This window comes from Polypterus senegalus, chromosome 1, assembly GCF_016835505.1.
Source record: "Polypterus senegalus isolate Bchr_013 chromosome 1, ASM1683550v1, whole genome shotgun sequence".
Taxonomy (NCBI): Eukaryota; Metazoa; Chordata; class Cladistia; order Polypteriformes; family Polypteridae; genus Polypterus; species Polypterus senegalus.
Window position 1 is genome coordinate 286,805,844 of NC_053154.1, and position 18,182 is coordinate 286,824,025.

General features: G+C 36.3%; 1 protein-coding gene across 35 annotated transcripts in view; it reads right to left on the reverse strand.

Annotated features, from left to right (window-relative positions):
• tcf7l2 (transcription factor 7 like 2) overlaps positions 1–7,663 on the reverse strand; it is a 220,568-nt gene extending 212,905 nt beyond the window's left edge. For 4 of the 35 annotated variants that reach the window (XM_039776193.1, XM_039776253.1, XM_039776245.1 and 1 more), the window contains exons 1-3: positions 6,873–7,638; positions 6,537–6,603; positions 6,192–6,316 (exon numbers count right to left, since the gene is read on the reverse strand). In XM_039776193.1, the coding sequence (XP_039632127.1) occupies positions 6,192–6,316; positions 6,537–6,603; positions 6,873–7,061 (381 nt within the window). In that variant the 5' untranslated portion in view covers positions 7,062–7,638. Of the gene's footprint in view, positions 1–6,191; positions 6,317–6,536; positions 6,604–6,872 lie in introns of all 35 variants that reach the window. The other 31 variants (XM_039776350.1, XM_039776325.1, XM_039776342.1 and 28 more) reach the window with 19 other exon arrangements.
• Between the last annotated feature and the right edge of the window lie 10,519 nt (positions 7,664–18,182).

Genomic DNA, 18,182 nt, shown 5'->3' on the forward strand with positions numbered 1-18,182 from the left:
ATTAAGCTCTGAAAATCTGCTGTGCCCCACTAATACCTACCAGGCCTCAAATGTATTTTAATGGTGCCAAACTTTAGCTAAGACATTTTAACTCTTTCAGACCTAAAACAAATTGCCATAACAAAAGCCACTGCTCAAGTTCAACATTACAGCAGATATACAGCTTGGTAGTAAGCCTGCCCTAAGAATGTGGGATTCTTTAGATGCCCAATTCCCAACAAAATATCTTAGAAAAAAAATTTACTTCTTCTGTGAGCTTTTAAACCAAGACTTTGTGAAACACATAAACAAACAAGCAAGCAAATAAAACAGACATTGCACATGTTAGACACAGGGGATAACAAGGCCAACATATTCAAATCATATGGCAAGAAAAGAAAAAGTAATTTGCAACACAAAAGGATACTAACATTTTAAATAAGCTTCCCACGTATTTTGTAACAACCAACACAAAACGACATGGCACACCACCATTAAACCCCTGTGGATAGCAATTAGAAACCATTAACATGTAAAGCTAATTTGATAAGGAACAGGCCTCCCCCACAGCCCCTCCTAAATCCCTCTTACACTATCTTATTCACCTCTTAGGCATTACAATTTAAAGCTGTACCCAAATGCACATAATCCAAATGATAATTCCCATTCCATTGTTAGGCTAAACTGAGTAAATTAAACAAGCTATCTACAAACAAGCAACATTACAGTTTTGAGATCTGGGACTGCTCTCAGTTCAAATCTGGCATAAATGTAATAAACCACTCAGCTAAATGGAATTTACTTTACCTTGGAAAAATAAATTATCTTCATAAAGACGGACAACACATACTTCATTAATCATACAACCATTTGCAAATATGTCAGGAAACAGTAACCAATAAACTATATGGCAACAGAAGGCCAAACTGTAAAAAGGGGGCATGGAAACAGTAGTTTAAAACTGAAACCAAAGTAATTAGAAAATTTCTGTTTAATAATGAAATTGACACCAATTCAAATGATTCAGTATTATTTTTAGACACAATAGTAATTATAAAATAGAACATTACATACATGCATAAGGGTGCTGTTTCTTGAGCATTGGGCCGTAGAATTTAAGAAACTGGATACTTTTATTTCACTTGGTATTGTGCATAATTTGTTACTGCTTACAATTACACAGCACACTCTAACCCCACTGGCAGGATCTGCTGCTCCAAATGTTATGAGATCAACATGGCATCAAATATCTTAACATTTGTAAGACTTGCAGGCTGTAAATAAACCCAGTGAATTTAAAGCCAGGTTCTGTATGTCAATCAACAATTGCAGTTCATTTTTCCTTTAGGAGACCAATGTAGGTGTGACTTTTCCCTACAGCAATAGAGTTAACTGTGTGTGCAGAGATGTAAATGCCAACATGTATTTAAGTTGTAAAGGATATTTTCTAGGACAGATGGGACAATACAGCATACACCATACATAAATGACATAAATAAAGCATTGTTGTTAAAGCAGAAGGTTAGGAAAAGGGGCAGAAATTAAAAAAATAAAAAAAATAAACAATACCAAAAACACATCTGAGCTGAAAGTGTGTGACATATACACTAGACGCATTAAAGACAGAACAACTCATAGATAACTGGAGAAGTCTTCCTGCGTTTTAGTAGTGGAATAGAAACGCTTACTATTACAAACAGTCTGAAGCGGTTAGTGACAAGTACAGATCCATTAATACTATCTTTCTAGTTGATGTTAAAACTCACAAGTTCTTTTTTTTTTTTTTTTTAAAACTTTAGTTTACAATTTTTCTTTACTCAAACTAGAGAAGACAAAACAATAAAAATAGATTATTCAGCTGCCAAATTTAGCCATCAGTGATGAAACTGCAAACAAACTAGAATGTCCTAAGATGACAACAATAAAACACTTAACTGTATGTGGAACAGATATATGAACATATGAAGACTGACTCAAAAGTCAGAGAAAAAAAATAGGATGAACACTATTCAAAAATTTTCACACCACCACTTTAGAGTAGAGCTACAATAAATCAAAAGATAATGCCACAGGTAAGACTTAAATAATTCAAGAGAACTGTTAAGAATTTAGCACATTACCAGTACCTGAAATATTAACTGCTGTGAAGACAGAGATTATATATATATATATATATATATATATATATATATATATATATATATATATATATATATATATATATATATATACACACACACACACACACACACACACATACATACACACTATTTCATAAATGCAACCGTTTGAGAGAAAACAAAAAAAAAAAAGTATGGTGTACAAATGTGTTGCTGCCAGTCAGAGAGCAGGACCTTTAATGCAGCACTTTATTATTTTTAACCAAACTCAAAATGTAGAAACATACCAGATAAAAATAGAAATTATTACAAATAGAAATAAAAAAAGAAACCAAAACTACCAAAAAAAAAAAAAAAAAAAAAAAATGTTTTATTGTAAACTATTTATAAAATTAACCTGAGAAAACAAGAACAGGACAACCACTTTTTTCATTCTAAAATTTAAAATAGTATGCTGTAATCAGGGCCAACATCATCCATCACCAACCAGAGATAATGTGAACACCACCTGCCTTCATACGAATTTTATGCATTTCATTCTTCTCCGTTAAGATCTAATGACCTGTATAATGATTGATACCACTACACTAAGTTATAAGCAGCTTGAACTCATCACCCACTGTTGTTCTAACTTGTCAAACAAAATGTGTAATTTTAACCCTTTTCTTCACTGATCAAACTTCAGATGTCATCAAAAGAGGATCAAATTCATATTGAGTAAAACTTGCAATGACCTTTTTTTTCAAAAATCTGCCAATTCCTTATTTATAACCCTGAACTTCCCGGACACAGTGTACTAATTATGCAATTTCCATTAGTCATGTGACATCTTGAACTTCATACATTTTTGCATAATGGACCTCAATTACAATTTTAGTAAGTCACAGTATCCAACATTCCAGGATAATTAGTAACAATCCAGCAAGAGGCAATGTAGAGTTATTGTTCTCTAGACACCACCCATTGTAAATTCTGGTCAAGAAACTAGTGCCAGTAAATAGGGTTATGTAAACACTGAACTAATGGAAAGCAAATCGGGCACTTTGTATGTCAGTCATACACTTGTAATCTGGCCCTGCTGTAGTGGTTTACATTTCTTATAGCAGTCGCTAAGTGCATCGACATGGGAATGCAGTCTGTTGTTTGGCAGGAGGGGTCTGGGGTTAAGCAAATATTTTAATATATCAAATGTAATATGAAAAAGTTAAATATGCAATGAACACAAGGACCACCCCCTATCTTTACAGTTAACGTTTACCCCAGCAAAACATTCAAAAATCTGTATAAATCACTCATGTAATAAAGAAATGTTAAATACACAGGGGTGGGCAAAAGTAGGTTTACAGTCGTTCATATGGGGGAAAAAAAAAAAAAGACATGCAGGTAATGATTATTACAATGGCTTTATTAACTCAAAAGAATGTCACAATAGCACAGTGCACTTAGGTACAATCTCATGAGTGCTTAAATTGCATGCCTTGCGTACTCACAACTGTAAACCTACATTTGCCCACCCCTGTGAAATTAGCAAGCATATACTATTGCCATCCTTCGGGTTTTTTTTATTTTTTTAAGCAAAGCCAAAAATGAAAAAAAGTCTGCTCTAACAAAATGTGTAACAAGTTAAAAGAGGCAATGCATAGGCACTGTCTAAATCCATACAGTTTAATTTGTAAAAAATATGTAACATGCATTAAAAGCAATAAGAGAGCATTTATTATATTATTGTCATATAGGTACAGATGCCATCTTCCCTAATGTCAATGAAATATTAAACTAAGAAATGATTTACTTAATGTTGTGTAAAAAGGAAATGTTAACTTTATAATGGATATCCAAGTGCTACCATCAACCCTTACTTAATATTCTACTGTAGTAAAAGAATATTTTTTGAATATATCACGTAATAAATATGCAGCTACTGTGTAATCCTTGATTATCTTTGCACTGGGAGAAAACAAATCATTTTCTAATAATAAAGTTACACATATAAAATATGTAGACCTAATGTTTCCATCTTTAGAGTTATTTTCTAGGCTACCGGTCTATTTCTACTTTACACCATCACATATGTTAAAGTAACAATGAATGTGAAGGTACCATCCCCACCCACCATTTAATTTTAATTTCTGCTGAGGTAAAAGGTATGCTTTAACATATGATATGTAAGTAGGAGCACAGACATTTAAACAAACAAAATCACAGAGACTCTCTCTCTCTCCTCACATTATATCTTATCTCTAAGTGAATGAATAGATTATTGAACACAATGCATCATGCTACATTTCTTATTATCATATAAGCGACCAACTGGTTGCATTTTTGTCTCTAATATCTGGTAATAAACAAACAGGCACTTACAGTATTTGGTTACATTTTTATAACTTATAAAAATACACATATTTTGAAAATAAGTATCTTGCACAAGGCAATGAGAAATTAAAGGTTTTAAGAATTGCAGACATATTTATGTTTACTGTATATGCATTATTCCTGTCTGATTTAAAATACATCATCATCTTGCTAAAATGAAGAGCACCAACAAAACTGAATGGTAACAAAAGAAAATTAAAAATAACCTTAGAACAAAAACACTAAATCAGTTCCATATCTGTGTGTGTAAAGAAATAATATATACAAGCACACACACGCACAAAATCTCAGAAATTAGCATAAATACAGAAAGTACCTTACATTTAAAAATCTTAAAATTGTCAATTACGGATTTATTAAGTGTCGGTAAATTTTTAAAATACATTTCCACACTTTCATCATAAGTGTTCATTCAATTTCTATTTCACTTTATAACAGAATGTAAAGGAGTACAACAAAAAAAATGATATATATATATATTTAGCAAAACTCTCTGAATTACATATAATTGAAATCAGTTGTTTTAACAGAGCAAAATTAACGCTGCCCATAGCATATTTTAAACGGAAAAGTGCAAAGCAGATTGACAGCAAATGATATAAAATTCGTGAAGTTCAATTAAGAACGAACTAAACCTCATCACGCCGCTGCCCCGCTTTGTGCATTAGTACAAACAAGACGTTTATTGTTTTCGTCGGTTAAGTAATTGTCAGATAAAAAGGACTTCTTTCGTAGACAACTACTCGGTTTAAAATGTAAATGCCTTCATGCCCAAAGATCAGGTTTTCCCGATAATAAATGGGCAAAGCTGGCCAGAATTCGGTTAAAAAAGTAGTCGAGTTTTACACGTGTGCCTGCCCAAGTTTGATTTGGCGTGAATGAGGCAGAGTGCGTCGTCGTTGTTATTATTAATTTGGGCTATTCTTCCTGCTTGGAGGTCATGTGTAGACGGCCTTTTGGTAATTTCAACCCCCCCCTCGGATATTCTCAATTCTGCTTCACGTGAATGAACGGATGCTGTCGAGTGAAAAGTGCTTGGAATTTTTTGTGGGCTTCGCGGAGGGTGATGGGCAGACCCCCGACGCGCACCTCAATACGGTATAAGAAATCTTTGAAAATGTAAATGCACAAATCTCAAGGGAATACACACTATGCATAAGAACACTCCAAACTTACCAAAAAAGTAGTTTTTCGGATAATCAACAAAACCGAAACGGGCTGTCTTAATTCGTGGAGGGGTTTGGATTGGGAGATTAAAAAAAAATGTTTTGTGAACGCAACTGGCCAGGAACCTCAGGGGGAAAGAACTCCGACACCCGCCAGCGAAGGGGGTACGCCGCAGGAAAAGGCCGAGCCACACGCCGCACCGGCTGTGCTCGTTTTGGGTTCCGATTGAATTAGACAAGTGGCGGCCTGGCTTGGATTATTTCGCCGGCGTTAAGCAACACCTTTTCTGGCCATTACCACCCCCCCACACACACACTCAACCTGGAAAACGAGAAAGTTGGAGAGGTGGGACAAATCGTCTACAAATATAAAAAACCTAAAAACTTACAATCGCCCTTCACTTAAGGAGTTTAATATCTCGTCCCAAAAGTAATTTTTAAAAAAGTTTGTAAACTTTGTTGTTAAAAGATCACACACCTACAGACAGAACAAACAACTGCCACAGTAAGTATTTTAATCAAATAATTTAAAACAATAAAAAAAAAAACTTACAGTTCGTGCAGTTGGTGAAAGTGATCCATTAGGAAGGTAAGGGCTCGTAAGATCGGGGATCATTATAAATGGATAACCCGGGTATGGTGGGCTCTTAAACAAACCTCCATCTTGCCTTTTCGCAGCTAACATGGCGGGGGGGAAAAAAAGGAAAACTTTTGTAAGTGTCTGGAAAACTTTTCCCCCCTTCCTTTCATAAGCATCTCTAAACCAGAGTGAAACAGACGCACGTACACATAAATAGGTCAAATAGGTACGCACAAAAACAGGATTTTACTGTTTTGTTTAAATCTTGAGCAGAAAGACACAAGGGCAGACTAGAAAGAAAGTTGGTGTTTCACTCACCCTCTTCTAAACTTTCTCTTGATTTGTCTCTGAAAGTTTCTGATCTAGGCGGAGGCCGTCTTTCCGCCTTGAAATGCAATGAAACAGAAAAGATTGCATTAAAAATAAAAGCGAGATCAGGGCACAAGAAATGGCTCAGAAGCGCGTGTGCCGCAAAACGGAATTAACGCACACACACTCACACACATACAGACATACATACATACATACTCTGAGACAAACAACAAAATCGCAGATTGCGTTTACCGGACGAGAAAAACGCACACGCACAAATAACACACAAGAAAAATACAAAACAAACAGACAGAGGGCTATAGACCCCTTCCAGCCACTTACCTCTGAATCTGAAGAGCTATTCTGATTAGTTTCTGATTCATTTACAAGCGAAGATTTGACATCTGCTAAATCCCTTTCTGCGGAAGAGTTCTCCGAAATTTTTTCCTCTTGCTCCCCTTCGTCTTTGAAGGAGATCATTTCATCATTCGCCCCCAGATCGTCCCCGCCACCGCCGTTCAGCTGCGGCATTTTTCCGAGCAATTTTGGGGGGCAGAAGAAGAAGAAACACAAAGTTTGTTTTTTTTCTTTTTGAAACCCTTGTTCTGATCTGTGTTCCTGTATCCGTAATACAAGTTTAAAAAAAAAAGAACAAGCAAAAAAAACTTTGGGCTCTGTAATAGCCTTTTTCCAAGGGCTTGTAGGGTTGTGTAAACTAGAAGAAGAAAAAAAGAAGGGACTCTTGGCAGAAAAAGAAGCCGGAGATGGAGCCGAGCCGCCCGGATTGAGTGAGTTGAAGTTGGTCGGAGTGGTTTTCAGTTCAAAGGCGGCGCTGATTGACAGATAGAGAGGGATGGAAATAGAGAGAGTCTGGATTCGGGATTATTGACAGGGAGAAACACACAAGAAACTAATGAGATTCAAACAGGGAGGGACTAGAAGTGACGTTTTCATAAATAGAGCAGGACAGGAAAGTAAAAGGGGGAAAAATAAAACACGGCTGGAGGAAAGAAAGAAGCAAGATAAATAAAATAAAAACACTCCGGACGATGGTGTTCTGTTTGCTTGTGAGCTTCAATTTGTTCGAAACAAGTTTCTTCTAAAACAGTCGCGCACTCAAAATCCTTGCGAAATGAAAGCGAGATCGCGCACATGGGTCCTTCCGAGCGCGGCGCATCGAGACGTGCAAATCAAAAGAGTTCCCAGAGTAAGCGCTTTCGAGGCTTTTAATTTCAAATAAAGAAAGGTTGGCGGCGGGTGACTTTCAGCTAGAAATTTCTACCGTTGATTTCCTGTGCCCAAAGTGAAATTTACGTGTTTAAACTCATTTTGGGAGAAATCGGAGGCCAGAAGAATGAGCTCTCAGCGCACATCTACAAATACATAATTAAATATAGCATTCAGCGATGTCCAGGCGGTTTGCATATATTTTTAAAGGTTGTTATAACTTTGGATTGTGGTAGGTCACTGAATTTCCCTGGTTGAAAACGATCTTGTGGGAACCCGTCCTGGGTTGGTTCCTGTCTTGTGCCAGTTGTTTTTGATGCGTTTCTTACGACTACCGCGATGTAGCTACGTCCAGAACCTGATAAACGCCTTATAAAGTATTTGTAGAGATCCGGTTAAACCCCTCTCGAAACTGGCCTCGCGTGAGTGCGTAAATATGTACGTGTGCCTTGCGATTGACCGGCCCTGTCCAAGACTGGCTTTTGCCTTTGCACCCAGAGCTGCCGCCAGTTTCACAAGGCCGTATGACTGGGGGAAAATACAGGCTCTAAAATTAATCAACAGGAGCAAAGGGCGCAGTGTCATCGGATAAATTTTACGAATCCGAATAGGGTTGGAAAATGTTGCCAAACATATCTTACATGTGGTGAACTCGACAACTATTAAATTATATCAAGAATAAAAATTCTTCGCTTTCGGAAGAGCTGCGGCATTAAATCTATCCAATAGACCGGGAGAACAGAATGGGAACGAGTTCAGGACGGGATGCCAGCCCAAAACCATTGTACAAAAAATCGTAACAACGCTGAAGTTTCCTTCACCTTAGACGACCACAGATGAAGGGAGAACAATATGTCTACAACCAGCTAGCCTGGTAGCAACAGATATGAAGCACTTACCAGACCTAGACGGGACGACATCCTGTCTGAGGCAAAGGCTTATGCAAATACAGATACCGCACACTAATCAGTTTAAATATTATTTCATCTGTACTCTCACCAGTTCTACTGGTCATAGGTTTCAAAATCCAACAAACATATAAGTAAGGTTTACTGGTGCAATGCTTTCTGTTTGTAATGCCAAAGTAAAAACATAAAACAATGTGCAATTATTTTTCTTTCTTTAAAGCCAACAATTGTAGAATAATTGTGTTTTCTTTGGCTTCCCTATACATTTATAAAATAAATGACTTTATTATCAAAGATGTTTGATGGGCACATGTTCTTCACAAATGATCAGGTTTTGTATTCAGCGTAATAAAGCAGTAACTGACAGTAACATTAAAAACTGCCAACACTTAAATCTATATGTAAAACATTTTTGGAAGTTATTTATGAAATGGAAGGCATTTTTTTTGTAATCTGTAATATTTTAGCATGGTTGTTCCCTACTGGCTTTCATCTCATTGCAATACAAAAAATGCACACTTGATGAAGGCCAAATAGCTGATACATTGAATCCCTTACCTTAATTTCTGTAAGTGTGAAAATAACATTTGAACTAATTTTCCTTATACAAACAAGTAGTGTGGAATTAAAGAAGGGAAAAAAAGACAACTAAATAAATACAAGAGGAACATCCAAAGATTTAAGATTTGTTGGCCAAAATGCAATCTTAAAAAAAACATCAAAGATCATTGGTATTTGACCCCATTATGGTTTTAATATTTGTGAGATCTGTGGAAGGTACTATATAAAATAAAATATTGATTGATAGTAAACATACATTTGATTTAAGTTAAATTACAAATTAGTGCCTATGAATATTTGAATTTTTAAAAACATAATTTTCAAAATTCCCTTCATTCTCAATGTCCCTCTCACTGGCACCCTAGTGGGCAAATTTTTAGGCTTCCCTGGAGAAGACAATTAAAATAATTTCAAAAGAACCCTGAGAACTACTTAACATAATACACCTTGTTGAAGACTTAATTGATGTGTACTTATTTATTTAGTAAACACTTTTATCCAAAATGCCTAACAATTTATACCATATTGTTTCTATATTTCTACAGTTGGAGCAGCACAGAGTTAAGTGAGTCGGAGTTTGGGAAAGAGCCTTACAGTTTGTTCAAAGTTCAGTTTAAATCTGAATATTCTCAAATATATATGGTTATATAATTTAATTTCAAATTAACATGATATAGTGGGGTATTTTGCTTTCTAAAGACATGTATTTGCCCTTGATATTAATTATGAATAAGTGATTTGTGACACTGGTCCGTTAATTGGAATGATACTTAAATTGTAAACAATGCAAATACTGCATATTCCTCATGTAATATATACTTGTCCTTGGGTTGAGGCTTATTTTATTTGGTGTACAGTTTGAAATTACTGGTGTCTCTTAGGAATTACATATATTGCATAGAATATATTAGTACTTTGATATTTATTGACTTTAGAAATAATATTTTTTCATCACTTTCAAGAATTACTTTTTTATGTACATTCTTTCAGTTTTGAAAAATGACCATTAAAACAATAAAACATAGCTGCTCAAGTTTTCTCATTTTTATTTTTCTCAAATGAGAAATAAAACCTAGTTTGAACAAATTGTGGCTCCATGCTGTCATTAAAAAATTAACATATTGCATACCAGAGATACTGTGTGTATACAGGTCAGCCCTATTTGTTTAAACAAATTTATGGGCCATGTGGGCTGAGGGGGGAAAAAAATTGAGTTTACAATTATTAGTTTCTGACTTGGGGACTGACTTTTTTCTGCGTTGACAGCAGGTCTTCCTTCTGGGGAAAATTGAAAGTTTAAGATCTCTCCATAACCATTTAGCACACTGTTGGACTCACAGAAGCGTAGCAGACAGCAGTTATTATTGCAGCTTGTGTTGCACAGTACTAACCTTTTTTGCCTGCTAGGAACTTTGTCAACCATCAACCATCTTACTTCTTTTATGTCAGGACTCCACTAGAAACCTATTTATATATTGCTTTGAACTAAAATACTAATAATGTAATATGATTCTTCAAATTTGTATTTTTCTGAATTACAGGATCTCAAAGAGCCAGAGCCTATCCCTTGAATGGCACACTGGCCCATCAATATTACAGGGTTAGTAGAGAGCTAATAGCATTTTAATAAAATTGAAAATTGGTTTAGTTTTCAAAATTCACCCAACATACACATTGCATTCCTGTTTCGTTCATGTAGTTTTTCATTTTTTTACATAACAAACTCATTTTTATTTAATCACCAGGTTCTGCTGTGAGGTGATTCAATTTAAAGAAAAGGTTTGAAAAAACTATACAAAACAATCTTGAAGCAGTCGTTTTTCAGATTCATAGTCATGGGTTCAAATCCTATTTGGGTAACTGTCTGTGTGAAGTCTGCATATTTTGCCCCTCTTTACATGCACTTTCCTCCATTGTGCATAGACAGTTAACTGGCAACTACATATTGTCCCCTTATGAGCTACATGAGGCCTGGAATGGAGTGTCATCCCATTCAGGGTTGGTTCCCACCTGGTGCCAGATGCTACTACCTCCGCAACCCTGAACTAAAATTAAATGGGTCCAGTAACAGATGGCTGGGTAAGATATCAGAGAAATCAAGACTTAGTGTAAGGATCTGCTATTCCAGGGAGATAAAACTTCATTTAAAGCAATTTTAGGACAAAATTGAATGCACTTCAGGATTTCTTCTTTCTGTTCCATTTTGGCATACTCTCCTATCAGCATTCATGCCTGGGATTAATACAGAAACTGTAAGGAGTAAATAAAGCTCCAGCATCAGACTTCTTTTATTTCTGACCCTGGATGTCCTCTGTTTGTGTCTACTTGAGACTCTTGGGTTGCAGTCTGCAAATAAGCAATTTATAGAGTTAAGTGATTTGCTGACACTTACTTTATAATTCTACACATTTAAATCAAGGATTGATAGCCAAAGTCTAATATAAACCATGTCCTCCAGCATTAGATAGCAGGGGAAAGGTGGGAAAAATCTGCGTGTGATTTTGCAATTTTTTCAGGTATACTGCTTAGTTTGGAAACACAAAATGATTTTTAGTCTTAAAATTTAATGATCATTTTAAAACTGTAATAAGCTTTAAAATTTCAGAATTATAACCAGAGCTGAAGGAAATGATGCAAGTATGTATAATAAATGTAGTTATTTCTGATCCCTCTTCTCACAGAAACCCAAAAAGACACACAGGCCACACATCAGTTGTTATGTCAAAGACACTAGAAACAAAATTATATCATAAATGAGAATGCTGAGCTTGTACTATAAAAATAATCATATTAATGAATTCTATAGCCTTACACAATATATACCAGTCAGCTTTCAATAAAGATGAGCGTAATAATTATTAGTTTTGAGATTCTAACAGCCACTTGGCATTTAACATTCAGCTCCTAATCAATACTGATTAATCCTGCTGCAGGTATCAAGTACTTTTCAGTTTACTTAAAATACCTCATTATTCAGTATTCAGATAGCCTATTTGGTGTATTTGTAGTCAGTTATATTATTATGTGAGTTCAAAGACTAGGAACATGGATTTTATCTTTATTTTATTATTGATCTGTAAATCTGAAAGTTTACTTTTTGACAGTATGGCTTTATTTACGAGGACTTGCTTCTCCCTTAAATTAGGACACATATATCTGTGTAAACATTGTTATTAAATTGCCTTTCATTTGCTGAGGATCTATAAAGCAGTTTATATTTATTAAGCTGTTCAATCAGAATTAACCTTTTATGTCTCACAGTGAAACACAGAAGACATTTTGAGGGAAAAAAAGGATTCACTAGGGGTAATGCAAAAGAAAATCTGTGAACCCAGGACACCTTTTATCCAACTGGTAGGTTCGGCAAAGTTGAAGTAGGCTAAAATGTTATTTTACAAACTTGATTTAATATTGTACCATCTAAAGTAATCAGCTTTCCCTATAAGGCACTATACATGCTCTTATAGCATAATTGTTTCCATGCTTGTACAGTTTCATTGCACATATGACTTGTTCAAGGCCACACAGTGACTTTGTTCTGGGGAATGAACCAATATCCTTGTGGATTACATCCCAGTAATAGTGAATCACTTTAGGTAGGTCTCACAATTTTATTAAATTAATCCATCTTTACAAGTAACTGACTGCTCAGTCATAGATAGATAGATAGATAGATAGATAGATAGATAGATAGATAGATAGATAGATAGATAGATAGATAGATAGATAGATAGATAGATCTTTATTCATCTCCATCCTGAACAGTGACCGGACACAGAAGTTTTTGGGTGTGGTAAAAATCAATAGCTAGTTTCTTGGTTTTGCTGATGTTTACTTGCAGACAATTCTTTCTACACCAAATAAAAAACACAAAGTTTTCTACCTGACACTTGTGTCATCCTCCTTATCAATACACCCATTAAGTGTAGAATCATCTTAGAATTTCTGCAAGTGACATGACCTGGTGTTATATTCATAGTTGAAGATGTACAAAGTAAGGAGTCACATCAGAGACACAGTTCTTGAGTTTCACGAACAATGGTCTGCCTGACAGATAAACCATTATCAAGGACACCATTGGCTCATCCAACTGCATATCTCTGACTTTACACAGGGATGGCTGGGTGGTATTGAAGACACTGGAGAAATCAAATAACTGAATCCTCACAGTACTGCCAGCTTTGTCCAGGCAAGAATAAGCCTTGTGGAGCAGATAATCTTTGTCCAATGGGCAAACTGCAGTGGGTCCAAGTGGTCTACCACAAGATGACTCATATAGAGGCACTGTATGAATACACACATAATGCTTTTAAAGCAAGTATTCAGGAAGAAACAGATTCTGTGTGTCCAATTCAGAAGGAGGATGATTAGTAGTACTAAATGGGCTTTGAACATGACATAACAGTGGATGTCAGACATGCTAGCATGAATGTGTTAGGTGCAACAACACTGTTGGGGGTTTCACTTATGATACTGTCATAGATGTATCAAATATAGAACACTGCCTGAAAAGCATCCAGTAATGGCAGTCCTGGGGTTGGGCACATACTGTTGATGGAAGCTGACTCAGTCAGTCAGTCAATCAGTCATTGTCCAACACACTATATCCTAACACAGGGTCACGGGGGTCTGCTGGAGCCAATCCCAGCCAACACAGGGCACAAGGCAGGAACAAACCCCGGGCAGGGTGCCAGCCCACCGCAGGACACACACACACTAAGCACACACCAGGGACAATTTAGGATCGCCAGTGCACCTATCCTGCATGTCTTTGGACTGTGGGAGGAAACTGAAGCACCCAGAGGAAACACTTGCAGACATGGGGAGAGCATGCAAACTCCATGCAGGGAGGACCCGGGAAGCGAACCCCTTACTGTGAGGCATCAGTGCAGATTCGGAATTTTGTCAGCTACACATTCATGCTACAAATCTCCCATTCCACCACAACCCAAAGGTGTAATTTGCCCAATGAAAGTATATAATGCAAATATTATTGCACATTACCACAGTTGGGGCCAGGTAACCAGTAACCCAATCGAGGTTCATTGGCATCAGTGAAAAACAATGTATGGTAACAGTATGCTGAGGAAGACAAACACCAGGCATTAAAGAATTTGGAAATCATCCCACAGCTTATACAGGTTCACATTTGATGGCGTGAGTGGGATATCGCAAAACTCCATGCGTTTACATAGTCATGCATTCATGGTGGTAGTTGAGTGGTGGGTTGTGCATTTTCATGACACAATTGAATCATTTGATACAAGTGGAGATATTTTGATTGCTATAGAAATATCTGAGTGCTTTTGATCAGTACATCTTTCCATGGCAGAAGTAAACCAATCCACATTTTTTTTAATCTGAATAATACTCCATGACACCATGGTAAAACGTTTTGCAACATTCAGGGACATGACAGATAACTCGGTATAATGGATTAGTATTTCTTGCCACCAGATCTGAATTTATTTCAGCAGCACTTTCAGCGTGAAAGTGGAGATCCATCAACCACAGACCTATCTATCTATCTATCTATCTATCTATCTATCTATCTATCTATCTATCTATCTATCTATCTATCTATCTATCTGTCTGTCTGTCTGTCTGTCTGTCTGTCTGTCTGTCTGTCTATCTATCTATCTATCTATCTATCTATCTATCTATCCATCCATCGGAATACAGCATCCCTGTGCTACATTTTTGTATTTTCTGAGTTTATATTCGATTGACTCTGGCTGTTCCAAGAAAAAATGGAGAACCAACATACTATCAGATAGGTGTGCCTTATAAAATAGCCACTCACTATAATTATATATGGAATTGTCTACAGTGGGTGTTACAGTAGTTAATGTTATTGTCTTACAGCACTATGTGTGTGTGTTTGTGTGCGTGAGTTTCCCCAAGTCTGGATGACACCCCATGTCCCAGCTCTACCTCCCAGAACACAGCAAAGAAATAACTGATTTCATAAAATGTATAGATTGTGTACTGTGAACAACCAAAATGTACTTTTCAAAAAATGATGAAAACCACAGTTAATGTTTGCAAAAAAGTTATTTTTTTGTGTTCTCAACAGCATTTCAAGTGCTGGTCATTAATTTGATTGAAGTAATTTAATTATTTCCTGTGAATCTGACCTGAAAGTGTCATTCTGGCATTCAGTCCTCCTTTAGGGTGTTTTCTTTCCTTTATACCCACCAGTTTCAGTCACCCTGGTACACTGAATGAGAAGATGTGGATATTAAAAATGGCAAGAAAAAGAATGAATTACTTCTTTGCAGCAATTAAGAAAAAATCAGTTAGCATATCACTAAAAAAATTATAACTGTGTAAAAAAAGTGAATGCGTTATTAGCAAAGCATCAAAGATTGCTTTGAAATAGTCACATGGGTAGCTGTGGATTTTTCTGTCTTCTGGCCAAATAAATGACTACCTCAAATAAGTGCTGTTATCTGGGGTGTGATGAGAGCAATGGAAGAGTGAGTGAATGCAATCATTTAATTTGTGAACTTACAAATGAAAATACAGTAAACAATCATGAGTATGTTGAGAAACATCTAAAATAGAGTTATATGCTTCAAATTTTGGATTGTATGCAGACATGATGTTGTAACGCATGTTTTAGTCAAGCTTTGCTGCATACAGTAAGTCTTAATGCTTCCTTTTATCACATTCATGGTTAGTGGCAGTCCCTGTGCCCATAAGCAGAACAAAACAAGAAATACCTGTAAGACCAGATACCTGTCTCTTCCATTAGATGTTCAGCTTGTAGCCCTGCATCACCATGTATTCAATTTCAAAACCCGTTTCCTCCTGCACAATGCCAAACTATTTACCTTCACTTAGGATTATTCAAATAAACTGGATACCAAAATGACATCCAATCAAAAAAAAAGTAAGAATAAATGAAAGCTTTCACAGAAAATATTCATGATTAAAAATAAAGGGTAATATACCAAATTCTTATTCACAATGATGTAATAGTAGTAGTAGCATTTATCACATGTACAGTGTGCAGTAAAATTCTTGTTTAACCTAAAAAGACTCTTTTCTGGGAATAACTGCGAACTAAATATAAAGGTTCTAGTTTTTTTCCCCAACCATCAAACACTTGGCTAAGAATCACTATCACTCTAATGTGTACTGGTTATACCTTAGTGTTTTCACTTTTGAGAAGAAATCCACTATAATTGCAAATATTAGAACAGTCCCAGATAGCAAACTGCAAGGGCTGGTCCTGGTGAGGGCAGCTATAGTCAAGTAGGTTACAGAATCATACAGAAGTATTTAAAGGATTGTATGTTTTAGGTTAAAGGTATCCCAGTCTGCCGGGATATGTGTGCTGGGAGCCATACTGCTTCATCTTGATGAAAGAAAATACAGTAATCCCTCGCTATATCGCGCTTCGACTTTCGCGGCTTCACTCTATCGCGGATTTTATATGAAAGCATAACTAAATAGATAATGCAGATTTTTCGCGGGTTCTGCGGACAATGTGTCTTTTTTACTTTCTGTACATGCTTCCTCAGTTGGTTTGCCCAGGGACGCTATTGGCGGATGACTGAGAAGCTAACCAATCAGAGCACGCAGTTAAGTTCCTGCGTGCTGAATGCAGTGTTAACCAGGAAGTCTCATCTCGCTCATTCAGCATCAACGTGTTTCGCTGTGTAAAGAGTTGTGCTCTTTTGTGTTTATCTTTTTGCATAGTCAAGCCCTTCATTATGGCTCCAAAACGATCTGCTACTGCTTCAGGGGCCGTGCCCAAGCGCAAACGGAAGATGTTAACGATTGCCGAAAAGGTAAATGTTTTGGATTTGTTGAAGGCTACGATTCTTTTTATTTAAAAAGTAGGAAAGGAATATAAGATCTACGGCCGCAGTGTCCTTTTAACCAGGGTGCAAAACGAGTTGTAAGTGGATGTAATAAGGCAGTAGTCTGGATGGAATCTGCTTTAGGGATTTGGATTGAAGGCTGCCAGAAGAAGAACAAGTGGCTACTTTGGAAGAACTGTAACACTCTCCTTTGTTGTGCAGTAAAATTAAACTCATTGTTATCGGACAAGTCATCGTGTCATTGTTGGTGAGTAACCATAATTCATTTTCTACTTACAGTACATTTACTGTGTACTATTTTTCTTGCATTGTGCGTATTTATGTCTGGTGGCCTGTCTATCGTAATGGCTGTAACATATGTGATATCGGAGACACTCAATATCTTTAAAATAATATTTAGGTTTTACTGTATATAAACAGTGTGTTTATATACATAATTTCAATGAATCTTACCTATTATCTAAGAGAATACAAAGGGATTATGCTGTATAACTCTGCAGGGAATATTTATAAACAGTGTGGGAGAGTTTATAAGGGCTTAAAATATATAAAAATAACCATACAAACATATGGTTTCTACTTCGCAGATTTTCACCTATCGTTAGGGGTTGTCTGGAACGCAACCACCGCGATCGAGGAAGGATTACTGTAAAGATATTTGAAACTTTTATTCTGTAGTCTAAATCTTAATTACAAGTTCTCTGGCTTCCAAGAGGAGTCAGCTATCACTATCAACAGATCCCATCTAAGATATTTGTGTGTATATTTTTGCACACCAGGACAGTGGATAGAGGTTTATAAACACTCCTGACTCTGTTCAAGATGCTTCTCTCTCCTTTCGACCTTTCATCAACATTCAATATCATTATTCACTTGCGCTTTTTTTTTCCCTCCAAAATTTTGGTCTCCCAAGTTCTGTATTGTTCTCTTTCAAGAAATATCTTCCTGACTCTCCCTTCTTTGTCAAATTCTTGGTTTTGCCCTGAGAAAACTCTCCTGAGATGTGCCTTAAGAATTGGTGCTGAAATGTTTTCTGCTCTTTCTCTCTCTATTTGTTTCTTCTCATGGCTTCTTCGATTACCCCTGCATCACTAATGCACATATCATCCTTTCACTTCCTTCTT